Consider the following 14,386-nt stretch of genomic DNA (forward strand, 5'->3'; position numbering starts at 1 on the left):
TGGACTACATCTGACGACTGGGCTCGGAACGCTGACCACTTGTGCATCGTGCCTCCTCAAGCCAGCTGGTCTGGCTTGCCGAGTTGTTTGAGACGAGGAATCAAACAGGGATCCCACAGCTGGACCTGGTGGCACCTCTTCCTGGTGAAGACCACACAGCGGTGAGTCCATGTGCCAAACTCCTCATCTGTACAGGAAGTGACCCAAAAAAGGGTCTTTTAATGTCAACACGATAACATGCTAGCACAGTTAGCAATTAGCCAAAAATGCTCCTAGTGCCAGCTAGTCCGCCATTTTGTGTTACGAACACATACACACAAAGGATGCCATTGTTACAGTTTGACTATATATGGTAACATGATGTCACTCAAGTTTGGATCTGATGTTTCTTTTGGGGGTTTTTGATGGCGGAAGTGAATTCTGTGGACTGTCTCGTCAACTAGCTCTCTTAAACAAGTATTTGCGATGAACTCTTGCTTTAAGAGAACAGGTTTACTAGTTAACTGCAAGCGACTACTGCACACCGTCTCTTTAAGATGGTTGAGTAAAAGTCATGAGCTAGTTAGCTAAATTTCGTGATTCTATCATATTGTCCATCTAGGAAGACTATTCTCCCAGGTAACGAACAAAGTAATTAGCTGACTTCTTGTGATGGCAGCATATATTCTCTGATCATGTCTACTCAAGTTAAACAAAGAGACACAGCTAACTAAATTTTTTATGATTTACCATCTCATTACTCTGCTCAAGATAAATCAGCAAGCAAATTAGCTTACTGCTACCACTTTTGATGTACTTTAATTATTTGTTTCTTTTTGGATCATGTCCTGTTATTTCGATGGCTGTTTTGGCTAAATAAACAAGCTAACTACAAATGCAGCTCAATGTGATGCACATAAACCCAGATGGGAACACATGGCCAAGGAGTGAGAAGGGGTGGGTATGGCCACCTGGGGCCACCACATAGTTCCGCCCCTGGAAATGTGAACCTGTTTACTGTTGAAAAAGCTGGAATTCTGAGGTATTGTTAATCAAATAAAAATATTCAAAAAATTAATCGGTGTTTAATAATTATCGATTAATTTAATTAGTTATTGATTCATCGTCGTTGGCATTTCATGTACAGATGTGTGATTCAGTGGGAAGCCCAGGGGCAGATTACATTGACATGGCAACACGTCAAAGCTGCTATCCAATGAGCCAAAACATTAGGAACACTCAGCATGACCCTCAATTGAACAGAACACGACGAATGATAATTAGCAAAGACTTCAATGATTGGCTTCCAGCCCCTTGGTGTACCTAATGAAATGTCTAGTAAATGCATCTGTGGGTCGAATGTGTCCACTGAGTGGCGCCAGTGCACCAATCAAAAGTGTTGATCAGTTTCACTTGTTGAAACTTGTTTTCTCCCGCAACTTGAGTGACGTCCCTGATCTTGTGCGTGCGTGTGCTCATTTCCTGGATGTGTGTGGCCGTGCGTGCGTGTGTTGTCCAGGTGGTTGCGCGCGCGTGCCCGGGCTGGATCGCCGCTGGACGGACACTCGGGAACGAGCAAAGACTTGTGGCGGGAAAGTCATGCTGCACTAAAACACGCGTCAGAGGTGAGCCCCTCGAGCGCGTGCACGTGATTATACTCCCACGCGCGCGCCTCATCAAGGCTAATCCGTCGTTGCGTTCGAGAGGTCCGCGAACGCATCGCGTGTTGTGTTGAAGTGGCGCGTCCGTCCGTGGAGCTCATTCGTTTGGTGGAGTGTTGGGACTTTTTGCGTCCCGATTGCGGAGCTCTCCAGCCCGGCTTTGCGTGGACCTGCGGCTGGCATCGGAGCCCTCGGTTCCGGCACGACTTAGGACACATGCCGACCGGAACAAGTTTGACTCGGTGAGTCGACTGCAAGTCAGTTATTCAGGAGACGCAATCGTTATCAATAATCAAGTCGAAACAGTTTGCCTGCTTAAAAAAATATAGAGATATTTGTAATGCTGTTGTTGATGTTGTCATTTTCAGTGGCGTACTTAAGTGGTTTGGGGAAAACTCGAGCAAGATCCCCCTCGAACCCTCCACCACCACACACACACTTTTGACATTTTTCATGGAATATTAGTGAAGTCCCTCCAAAGGCATTCAAAGCAAAAGTTATTTGGATGATTATTATTACCTGCCTGTACTGTATATGATGACTGCACTGCTGATGACATCACACAATCTTGTCCTTTCCCTCTCTGGTTCGCCAAATGTGCTTTACGGGCAACTGAATGACTTCAAAAATGTACATCATCATCATCATGAAGATGATGAAGAGCACTGGTGTCCAATCAGGCTTGCTGAAGTTGTGTTAGCGTGGTTAGCCTTTAGCCGGGTATTCCTGAAACACGTGTGTGAGGATGACGCGTGAGTTTGCCGGTCATCTTAGAGAGGCGCACGCACACACACACACACACACACACACACACGTGTCACTGGTGTCTGTTGTACATGTGGTGTGCACACGTTCCATGGCCGTCACTCTCGTGGTGTCAATCAACTTCTGAGTTGCGCTGACTTTTCAGGGATTTTTTTTTTGTAAATTGAGTGACAGTGTGAAAGTGTACGCTTATCATCTGTATGTGACCCGCTATTGAGTGGCGACCAGTCCGTGTGCTCTGGCTGTGGCAGTCTTTGTCCATGTCTATACACTGATGTTGACTGGCAACCAAGTCAGTCTTTGTCTACTACACATTCCCAGAAATTGACAGGCAGCCAGTCCATCATTTGTCAATTCCAAGGTCCGACTTGAAGTCTTTTTGGGCCAAGTTGTTGTGACCTTGCCAGAACTGGCATGGGCCCTGATTTAAATCTAGACTTAACAAAATTCAAAAAGACCCAGTGGCCAAAATGTTCGAGCGCGAGTACATAGCACACACTTTGACTGTGAACGGGATCAATGCAATATGCATAGCGGACGGAGTAAGACGAGCAAAGATGAACAATGGATAAAACTCAAAATAGTGAATAGTGGTAGTTCGACTCTTGGCCCAATCAGGTCACCATCAGTGAACTGCGGGTGGCGCCAGGCCATTGGGCCACCGTTAATGTCAGACCCCGAATGGAGTCCCTGACTCTGACTGGCGACCATCAATTGTCAATATGTATCTTTTCATTGATTGGTGACCAGTCCATGGTGTATTCTTCATTTGAATAGGCTATGGCATGCATTGACACAATCTGCAGCTATGTCTGGTCCTCAGATGATGCTGTCATCATCATCAGGAGGTCTGATTGGTGACTGGTCACCGGGCGAGTGTCAACATGCCACATGTCAGGAATATGTGAAGCATGAGTCTCCTGCGTAAATCAATTGAGCACCACTTGATCATCGTCCATGACAGCCAAGCAAGGCAGCTTGTGAGCTATTTTTAGACACCTCCCGAAATAAAAAGTGAACTTTTTACCCCAAATCACGACAACGCAACAAAGCGTCTTCAAAAGAAAAAAAGAAAAGAATGCCGGTGCTCCTTCCTTGGACATGCCACCTTGATGTGTTTACAAACCATAGAAGACGTCATTTGAGGACACGTGACTGTTACGTGTGCTGACACATTCAAGCCAAACAGGAAGTCGACGCAGGCCGCTTGCTCTTTTATCCACAACTATGCCATTGTCATTTAGGCCTGGACTGAACGGTGATTTCAATAATCACTTCATCTGCAGATTGCTATGTCGATTTTCCGATGAATGTGGAAAAAAATGTTAACCCTTTATTTAAAAAACAGGATATTATCTCAAATTTATCATGTAGAAAATGCACAAACTTAAATGTATGTTAAATGTAAGTTTTTATCACGGGTTTGGTCTGGAAAAGCCATCAGACAATCAGCAAAAATGTTGATGATTGTTTTTCAAAGTAAAAGTAGATTTTAGACATTTTGTTTTATTTGTTGAACAACAACCTCAGTTTGGGCTATATTTTAAGTTTTGATTTCCCCAAACCCGTCTTTCGCACATTTCACAACAAATAATTGAAAACCAATTTTAAGATACTGTAGAAGACAAAGAAAATTGATTTGGAGCAAATAACTTGTTGTGCTCTCTGACATTGTTGCCATAAATATCATTCATTTATATTGTAAACTTTTCCCAACTGAAACTGCTGTTTTCGGCCCAAAAAAGTTTTTTTTTTTTTTCCAGTGGAGGTGCTGAACCACGAGTACTTAGGCAGTATTTTATAAAACAAAAAAAATTCTTCAGTCTTTTTTTTTTCCCTCAACCTGCGCCGACCTTTGCGATAACGCTGAAATTGGAAGAGCTGAAACGTATGAACACAAGTGGATGTTTGATACAAATGACAAAAAGTGACGTGAATCCGCAACTTGATTTTGTTGCTGCTTGTTTGTACTTTGGTGAGAAGCAAAGAGGCAAGGTTTGGTGGCGGCTGCCAAGTAAAGCTGCTCCTGCGTGTTTGTGCTGGTGTGTGTACATCCTGTTAACCTGGCGACCGAGCGCTTAAGAGACGTGCATGGACGCCGCTCACATGGCGTGCGCACGCACAGACAACCATGGAGCTTCATTTCACTCACGTGTTTATTTTTATTGACAATTTTCAAGATGTAACATTTTCTGTTTCAGAACTCTCTCTACTTCAACATTAGGTGTATTCCACTTTTCCTAATTTTTTTAATAGGACTAAAATGGAATAAATTCATTTTCCCCATCATAATTCTACACACAGCACACAGCACCCCAACCAGGAAATCTTAATTTCCTGGTTGAATCTGAATTATTTTCATTCTTTCTGCTGCTACTGTCATATTTGCTGTTTTCCAAACGCCCCCAAAACTGAGGCGTGTCTCTGAAAGTGTACCAATACAACCTCAGAAGACGCTCGGAGGCAGTAAGATGGGGGCGTGTCCCCAGAATGAGTGGCAGCTTGTCCAAGCGTGCGGTGGCGACAGCGTCTTCACACACAGTCCTTTTGCTCGGGTGTACCACGAATGTAACTCGTGGTTGTTGTGTTTCAGACGTGTGAGGTGGCAGAGTCAAAAGTAAGACGCAACGACAACAAAGACAAATAGAAGAAGAAGAGAGAAAACACCCAAAATGGGCAGAAAGAAGATTCAGATCGCCCGCATTGTGGACGAACGCAACAGACACGTAAGCACAAACACAACTACCCCACACTGTAGCGTATCTGTGACGCCACACACGCAGTCAACACAACGCGAGGTAGCGCCACTGTCATCGCACAGTAACAAAAAAAAACTAGAACCCAACACTCATCACACTTTAACTCAAGGCAACTACAATACCCACAATGCTCCAGCATGCCCGCAACCCTTGTGTGTCAGGTTTCAATTAAATAATTACCACTGTCAGGTCATACAAGCATTTTCGACACATAGGACAAGATGTTGGGGTTTTATAATCACTGCAAACTTTACCTTAAGTCAATATAAACTCTTGAATGAGAGTACACGTGTGTGTGTGTGTGTGTGTGTGTGGGTCCCACACACATGAGTGACCTCTGGCTGTTGTGAATGGTTTGTCCCTTCCTGTTATGACAGGAAATGCAGGCACATGTGCTTCCTGATGGCGGGGCAGCACTGACCCTGCTGCAACCCCCCCCCCCCCCCCCGCCAACACACACAACATGCCAAGTGTGTGTGTGTGTGTGTGTGTGTGTGTTTTCCCGACTACACTTGTCACACGTCAATCAATAGTTTCATGACTGTCGTTCCAGTCGCTTGATGTACCTTGATGCCCTGGCATATGGGCAAGGAGAGCCAAATAAATCGACACATGCAAAATGGCAACACTCACTATAGGTACTGGTATAGACCACAACTCACACTAAAACGCACACTCGCAGCTCCGCACTAGGCTGACGTCTAAAGGTTATGACTCATGGCCGACCCACCTCCTATATGACTGTTAGCATTAGCCGCAGTTCGGCTAACGACCGCGTCGTTCCCCTCAGGTGACCTTCACCAAGCGCAAGTTCGGTCTGATGAAGAAGGCGTACGAGCTGAGTGTGCTGTGCGACTGCGAGATCGCGCTCATCATCTTCAACAGCACCAACAAACTCTTCCAGTACGCCAGCACCGATATGGACAAAGTGCTGCTCAAGTACACCGAATACAACGAGCCCCACGAGAGCAGGACCAACGCCGACATCGTCGATGTGAGTCGCACGTTTACGCACGCACGGGGCCCACTTCATTAGGCACACCTTTCAATATTCATGTTCAGATGCCGCATCATAACACTCAGCTCTGTTAAACAACTCCAGAGTGTGACACAACAGTCACGCAGCGCTGGAACATAATCATCACAATGTAACACAACAGGCATCACAGAATAACACAACTCCAAAATACAACACACGACATCACACTGCTTACACGACACCGTAATGTGATACTCAACACAACACACTGTAACACGTCACAGTGTCACACAACACTAACACCACTCTCATCACGTTGTAATTCAACACAAGCATGTAACACTCACCACGACTGTAACACAACAGCACTCGGGACACTGTAACTCGGGACACACATGAACACAACAATCGTCACACTCTAACACCACATAGTATTTATTAGACACTAAGATAACAGAGATTGTAAAATAACACCCATTACACGTCTTTGCACTGTAACACAACAATCAACTCCTTGCAACAGTAACACAACAAACACATTGAAACACGACTCTAGGAAATCACTCGCCGCACTGTAACAACAACACACTGCTACACAACCATGGTCACGTTAGCGTCATGATGACAATTTGACAGTGGTTGTGTGCAGGTTTGGACTGATTTGACACAATGTTGGCACAATGTGTGTGCGCACGTGTCCTCTGTGCAGGTATGTGTTTCCACGCGGCCCACCTCATGGCCCGACACTCTTGGGCATCTTTCGGGGGCTGCGTAATCTGCTTTAATTTTGCCTAATCCCGCCTAATCGGGACTAATCTGACGCTATCCGATTGCATCTTGTTAGCGTAATCCGGGATGGGTGCGGCCTCAGGGCCACACTTCCAGACCGCCAGAGTGCACTTCTCCACTTGTCCACCAAGGCAACGACGTTGCGTTGCCGCGGTTTGGGTTTGGTGCCGTGTTGTATTCTCGCGTGTATATTCTCAATTTGCGTTGTGTAGTATTGTCTAGTGTTGTGCGCTTTTCTGTTGTGTTTCGTTGTCTGGCATTGCCTCCCGGTGTGCTGTTTTAAATTGTTTTATCGTATGATGGGTTGTGTTGCGTTGTCTTCTGTTGTGTTATGTTTGAGTTGTGTTTTCTTGAATTGCGTGCCGTGTTTTTTTGGTTCTCGTGTTGTGTTCTGTTGGGTTGTCTGTTATTGTTTTGTTGTCTCGTGTAATCTTAAATGTGACTGACGACATGAAGCAATGACGGTCAAGAATTTGGTGTCCCTCTTGTTTTGCCTTGTGTGACTCACACACACACACACACACACGCGGTGAGTGTAGCTGGTTTGTGTTGGCGGCGCTCCCTCCCTCCTGCTAAATGGCTGGAAAACAGCACACTGCTAAAAATAGAACACAACGCCTAAGAATAGCACTCGTGGCTGTGGCGTCAATGTGTGTGCGTATATGTGTGTGTGTGTGTACATGCCAACGGAAAGAATAAAGAAAAGAAAGAAACAATGAAGGCGTACCACTTTTCTTTGATTGCTGACCAACCAAAAATTATTTTAGTTCCTTGTAAAGTTCCTGAACTTGTCTCATCTGCACCTAAATTCCGGAATTTTCAACTCTTAGTACTTCCTTTCATATATTTCCAGACCTTTTCAAAGCATTATACTTCCGCCACTTAAGTTTGTTGTTGTTGTTGTTGTTTTTCCCTTGATGAATTACTCCAGAACTAACGTGGCCAATAGTTCTTGCAGTCCTTCAAAAGTTTGAAGTTCAACGAACTATTCTAGTTCCTGGCACTTCCTGTTTGTACTTGAAAGTACAACCCCATTTGGAATACCTATTGTTTTCAACCCTGAGAAATGACCCCAGAACTAAATTGAACAGTAGTCCAAACACACAAATGTTCTCCATTAAACTTCTCCTTCGTCATTTATTCAGCGTTCCTTAGTCTTTTTCGGTTGCTTGTGGGTACCGAGCCAGTCTCACGTTATCGCACACAAACCAGCCACCGACCACCAGCGCAAGCTTGTCCTCCATCGACTAAACGACAGCTGCGTATGTCACCCAGGAGTGGCATTACTGAGTGTGCGTGTGTGTGTGTGTGTGTGTGTGTGTGTGTGTGTGTGTGAGTATTTGTATGCTTTTATATTCGTCTATGTTGTGTATTTGTGTTTCTATGATCAGTGACCGCCTGATGACATACATGGAAAATTCAATGACTTCATGTGATTTCGTTCAGACAAAAATGTTCCTAAAGTTCCCAAATGAAAAGTAGCAGAGGGGGGGAAAAAAAAGTTCGTTTGAAGAGTTTATTATGTGTAACGATTGCGCCCTCTCGTGGGCAGACTAGTCATTGAGCCATATTTTTTTATGTTACTTTCAGCCTTATGAAACTTGCATCCATCCATCCAGTATTCGAGTCGCTTATCCTCACGAGGGTCGCTGGCGTGCTAGAGTCACAAATATTTCACACTCATAGTCACATCTATGGACAATTTAGGGTGTTCAATTAATGTACCATCCATGTTCTTGGAATGTGGGAGGAATATGTGATATTTTTTTTTAACCGAACATTTCAAGTAAAAAATAGACTCATAAGAAAACAATGGAATTTTTTTTCAAAAAGAAAGTTGGGGTGTATTTTTAACAAAAAGAAAATAGATTTGTGTGTGTATATACCTGTATATATATATATATATATATATATATAGGATAGAAAGTAAAAAAAAAACATATTTCCAAAAGAGTTGCATATTGTAAGGGGCAAAAAATAAAATTTAATGAAAAAAAAATTCTACCCCAAAAATATTTCCAAGAAAAAAATGTTTAGCTGTGGTTCATGAAAAAAGTTGGATATTTTCCTGCAAAAAGTTGTGTATTGTCAACGAGCTTGTTGAAGGTGTTGCTGAATGATCCTCCAATTTAGTGCACGTGAATGTATTTCCAGACGTTGCGGAAGAAAGGTCTAAGTGGCAGTGAGAGTCCCGACATGGAGGCAGACGACTCTGCCGGTCAGAGCCCCGAGACGGATGACAAGTACCCCAAAATCAGCGACGACATTGACCTGATGCTCAACCGGCAGCGGATCTGCGTGAGTTGCCATCGCCATGACGACAAGCCATCAGTGCTGACAGCATTTTCATTTGCCGACAAAAATCCCTTTTTTTTTTTAAACAAAGAAATTATTTTTCCAAAAATTGACTTGCTTGAAAAAAACCTCCACTAAAGTGCAACTTTAAAAAAAAAAAATGTTACCCCGCCCATCCCGACCTGCAGGGTCTGCCCGCATCCAGCTACGACATCGGCCTGAATGCCTCCCCGCTGCTGTACCCGCACCCCGGCATAGGGGGCGCCGCAGCCAACCACAACCTGCTGCCCATCCACCACGCTTCAATGCAGAGGAACGCCATGTCCCCCCAGCGCCCCCCCAGCGGCGAAGATGCAGGTCTGTGACCGCATGTGAATCATTACCAAAATCCAGAACCACTCCCAAAGCCTATTCGATTTAGCAACATGAAATTTGATTGACATGACTGTCATAAGTAGAGCCACAAAGAAAAAAAAACTCACAACTTCACCAATTGTTTCAGCAACGTGACATTTTATGAGGACACACTTTAATTGAAAATTAAAAATTGTCTTTTCAGGCCTGTTGGGCTCCGAGCTGACGAACACTGTTAGTGTGGGTAAGTCGTAATCATCATCATCATCATCACAGTGGAACAACAAACAATGCAAAAATGTTTCCCCTCAAGCAGGAAACGGCGTCTACAGCAACCAGTGCCCCTCTCCTGCCATGATGTCACCGGGGGGTGCGTCTAAGAGCAAAAGTCCGCCAATGAGCATGAGCCGCAAGCCCGACCTACGACCCCTGATGCCGCCCGTCAACAAGTGCAGCAACATGCCGACCATCGTGAGTGTTTTGACACAAATGCATCCACCGGAGTAAAAGGTGTCTTTAACCGACTAATGCCAGTCTGCACCTGACTTGCTGCTGCCCTCTAGTGTGAGGACTTTGACCTGATGTTGGTAAGTCTCACACGTTAACGTTGTGTTGTTCTTTGTGTGGTAGCTAGTTCTCGGTGACATCCTCACAACTTCAACACTGCATTTAAATCAAGCATCAGGAAATTTTGACCAATGGACAGAGGTTTATGATCCATTTTTTAACTCCAAAATATTCTTGAAATCACCATCAGACTTTGATGCCAAGCTCCGCCCACATTTGGTGGCCTGAGCAATAAAGCTAACAAATTCAGCCTTGTCAATCTGGCAAGTATTCCTGCGTCAGATTGGGATGTCAAAATAGACCACTTCCTCTTCATTTTGATGCTTTTAGTCCTTCAGACGAAAAACAATTTTCTGTGAACTCGCCCGTCATTCTCAAAGTGTCCTAGAAGGATGCTGAAGTACAACTTTATTTCTTGTAAAATTTAGATTTATTTATTTATTTGGGGGGTAAAAAATATATATATGTGTACACCCCCCCAAAAAGTGTTGTTTTTTTCTTGAAAATATAGCATTTATAAATAAACATGTTTAATACAATATAATGCAAAATAATATAGTATATAAACATTTTATTTTTTAAATTAACCACCCTCCATTGCAGATTCCGGGTTTGCAGTCCTGCTATGTCACAGTTTTTTGGGAGGGGGGGTTTCAGTTCAGTTTCTATTTAGTTCTGTCTCCCATTTGTTTTGTGTGTAATTCCACTGTGGGCCAGTAGTGGGTGGCACAGCATTACATTGGACACTGTACATTTGGAAGAGTTAAAAGAGGACGTAGTTCAAGTTCACCCTAGTTTTTGCTGAAGATGACTGAATGTCCACTCTTCCTTGCTTCTGCTTTTAACAGCCACAGGACACGTCGGCTTCATTTTTCTAACACTGCGTCCCAGCAATCAGGATTAATGTCGTTTTTTTTTTTGTGCTTCTCCAGAACGCTCGGATCAATCACTCCCAGACGGCACAGACGCTGTCTAGTCCCTCTGCATGTGTGTCCGCCGCCGCATCTCTTCCCAGCTCCGCTATGGGAGGCTACCCATCCTCTCTGAGCTCCTTCGGCACAGGTGAGTCTGCTCATCCTGGACAAGATGGCACCAGCGCGAGCCAAAGCTGAAGCGGAACCTTTGTGTACTCCTCAGAGTTCTCGCTGGGTGGCGAGGTGGCCTCCCTGATGGCTTTCGGGTCAGCCGGGCTGGGCTCCGTCGGTGGCTGGCAGCAGCAGCAGCACCAGCAGCAGCACGTCCACGACTTGCACAACCTGCACAGTGTGCCACTTGCTCACATGGGGTGAGCAAAACTAAAAAGACACTTTATTCTGTTCATACTGCAATTTGTTTCCAGAAAAAAATGCCTATTTTTCTACTTATAAGGAGTTTAATCTCGTAGCATTACAATCTTAAGAAACTGGTCAACTTTACTAGCCTTGACAGAACTCATGGAAAGCATTACGGATTGCATAGACTACAAGAATATGACAGTAGGGCTGTTTATTAACCTCCAAAAAGCATTTGATACTCTAAATCATGACAGATTGGTCAGTGAATATGACCATTGAGGGATAAATCTCTAATTGCCTGAGGAGTTCTTGGAAAAAAAAAAAAAGATAGCAGTTTATAAAGCTGAGTATGTCGAACTGTGATTGCGAGGACATTGTATATGGTGTCCCCCAGGGGTCACTGTTAGAGCCAAAATGATTTATCCTGTAAATGAGCTATGTAATGCGTCTCAACTACTGTATTAAGTTTGTGACACAAAAATTCTAGTTTCCGGTGAAAAAAATTGTGTAAATTTTATCACTCCCCCAGAATTAAGGAAGGTAAAAACATGGTTTAATGAAAACAAGTTAGCAATGAAGACAAAATTAACTGTAAATGGAAATATCAACCCCCCGCCCCCCCAAAAAATATATAGTAGCGATTGTAAATACAGTATGTATAGAGAGAGTAAATGAAATCAAGTCCGTTGGGGAAACACTTGTAAAACAAAATCACAACCATTGTACATACTGCAAAAAAGAGCAATGACAATCGTTCATAATGTCAGATTACCTCACCACACATGGTTGTCTGTGTCTTGCAGCAACTTGTGTCAGAACACCAACCTGCACTTCCCATCGGGCCACCAAAACCTCCAGATCAAGTCAGAGCCAGCCTCGCCCCCTCGAGAACGTCCTGGGTCCAGCGTGGTGGGTGCACGTCCGGGCCGCTCGCCCGCCGGCAGCGCCTCCAGCTGCGGGAGCTCATACGACGGCGGCGAGGAGCATGACGCAGCCGGTTGCGGCGACTTCCTCCTGCGGCCGCCGTCCAATCAGGATGAGCGCCGGAGCCCATCCGTCAAGCGCATGCGGCTGACGGAGGGCTGGGCCACATGATGCTGAGGGGGCGTGGCTTGTCACACAGGTTACCTTGGAGTGTTTATTCAAGAACCATCTCATTGGCTGTGTTGGGAATGTATCACTGGTCATTACAGGGGATTTTTAGTGGCACTATCTCGGTCTGTTATTTCCAAATCTGTATGCGCTGTAGCGATTAAGGAGTCTGCAGTGAGCAAATGATTGATGACGGAATCTTTCACTTAGTCTCGACTCCCTAATCACTACATTTGCATTTCTAGTGGACTTTTTAGGAAATATCTAGGTCCACAGCCTAAAGATCCCGTTATAATGATGAGGTCATGAGTAAATTCTAAACACAGTCCATGAGCATATTCCTAATCCCGTTATGCTTTTGTGTTTGTGAGGGTGCCGGTGACAAACGGCCAACAAGCGGTCAAGCACTTGTGAGTCGAAGCTCATTTGTAAAAATCGACAATCGCTGAGAAGAATGTCCCCCAAAAATGACTGGTTAAGTGCCAGCTGAGTAGAGCTAATGCTTATTTGTAGTGTATGCACCAATCAAAGCAAAATACCAACAGAGGAACCCCAACCATCAAATGTGACTTTATGAAGGAGAATTTTGAAAACTAATCCCGAGAAGTTATTTATTTATTACACTGTAATTCAAATTCTATACAACAAATTTTTTACAAACAAATTTGGACTCGAAAGACTTTAACCGACCACAATTTAGGACACATTGCCATAGACAAAAATATATATATACTTTTACTACTTACAATGAACTTATTTTTCTTATCTGATAACTTTTATCACAATTATTTTGGATCTAATTATATTTTGACTTTCCGATGAGTTTGACGTTTCCACCTCATGCAGATTTGCGGCCATTTTGTGGGAGGGGGTCACATTTTGTTTTGTTTGTTTTTGTTTTAAAACCAACAAATATGAAAACCAAAACGAGGTCCAATTTAGGACATTCGCTACCACTTCATTCATAAAAGTCTATTAAGCGTCAATTAAGATGGAACAACGTTGAGACGAGAAGAGAGCGAAGGTCAATGAGCTGACAGGAAGTGAGAGAGTGACAGGAAGAGGAAGCACATTCGGGTTCGCAAGAAGGTTGCCAGGAAAAGGGGAAAAAAGTGACAAATGAAGGGGCGGGGCCAGGCTGGATGCAGGAGCCAATGGGCAGCCGGCTGTGTGTGAGGGCAGCGTTGCAAGCGAGGCCTATTTATGCAGAGTGTGAGCTTTTAGCTATTAGCTTGTTGTGCATTAGCTTAGTATAGGAGGACTGCGGGACAGTGACGACTTGAAATGTTTTTTTCTGTGTCCTGGAGTCAGAGCCCACGCCGTTGTCATGGTGACGCCACAAGTAACGCCATTGGGTGAGGTCGTCCTAATTGATAATTCAAGTTTCCGCGTGCGTCTTCATGGTAACTGCAAGAGATTCTGACTCGTGCTTCTGCTTAGCTTTTTGTTTTCTTCTTTTGTTTTGTTGAAGCTGAGGGTTGTTGAAATTTGAATATTTTGCTGATCAAAAATGTATATTTGGAGGCCCAACCCTGTTTTCAAGCCGCCAGGACCCGACCGGTTAAGAGGTAGAACCCAACCGCGTTACGGGTCGCAATGTCGCTTGACATTCAAGAGAAGATTAAGGGCAGAGCCCGCCAGCTTCCCCCCCCCCCCCCCAAAAAAAAAAAAAGTTGAAAAAAAATATGTTTTGGATCAGAACTTGCTGGGATCACGCACACACATGCATACATACGAAACAATAAAATATTACCGCTCTGCTCAAAATCTTGCTGTTTTGTTTTGTTTGTGCCAACGAGGTCGTCCAGGCAGCTGCAATCAGTCGCCAGCAGGTAGAGACAAAGTTCAGCAGTCATGATGCAACTTTTTGGA

At 44.2% G+C, this 14,386-nt stretch overlaps 1 protein-coding gene across 5 annotated transcripts; it reads left to right on the plus strand.

The window, feature by feature from the left end:
• Positions 1-22: 22 nt before the first annotated feature.
• Positions 23-13,120, plus strand: LOC147191911 (myocyte-specific enhancer factor 2C-like). Of its 5 annotated transcripts, none has more exons than XM_086134629.1 (12): positions 23-161; positions 1,499-1,604; positions 4,999-5,131; positions 5,955-6,158; positions 9,087-9,230; positions 9,416-9,584; positions 9,787-9,825; positions 9,895-10,052; positions 10,145-10,168; positions 11,081-11,210; positions 11,286-11,433; positions 12,226-13,120. In XM_086134629.1, the coding sequence occupies exons 3-12, from the start codon at positions 5,078-5,080 to the stop codon at positions 12,515-12,517; spliced, it is 1,362 nt and encodes a 453-aa protein (XP_085990755.1). In that variant the 5' UTR covers positions 23-161; positions 1,499-1,604; positions 4,999-5,077; the 3' UTR covers positions 12,518-13,120. The 5 variants fall into 5 exon arrangements, with proteins under 5 accessions (XP_085990755.1, XP_085990757.1, XP_085990758.1 ...); XM_086134631.1 differs by having other exon boundaries at positions 9,898-10,052; XM_086134632.1 differs by lacking the exon at positions 10,145-10,168.
• Positions 13,121-14,386: the final 1,266 nt, after the last annotated feature.

Source organism: Hippocampus guttulatus, chromosome 17, assembly GCF_054856545.1.
Source record: "Hippocampus guttulatus isolate MCC_2025c chromosome 17, RoL_Hgut_1.0, whole genome shotgun sequence".
Taxonomy (NCBI): domain Eukaryota; kingdom Metazoa; phylum Chordata; class Actinopteri; order Syngnathiformes; family Syngnathidae; genus Hippocampus; species Hippocampus guttulatus.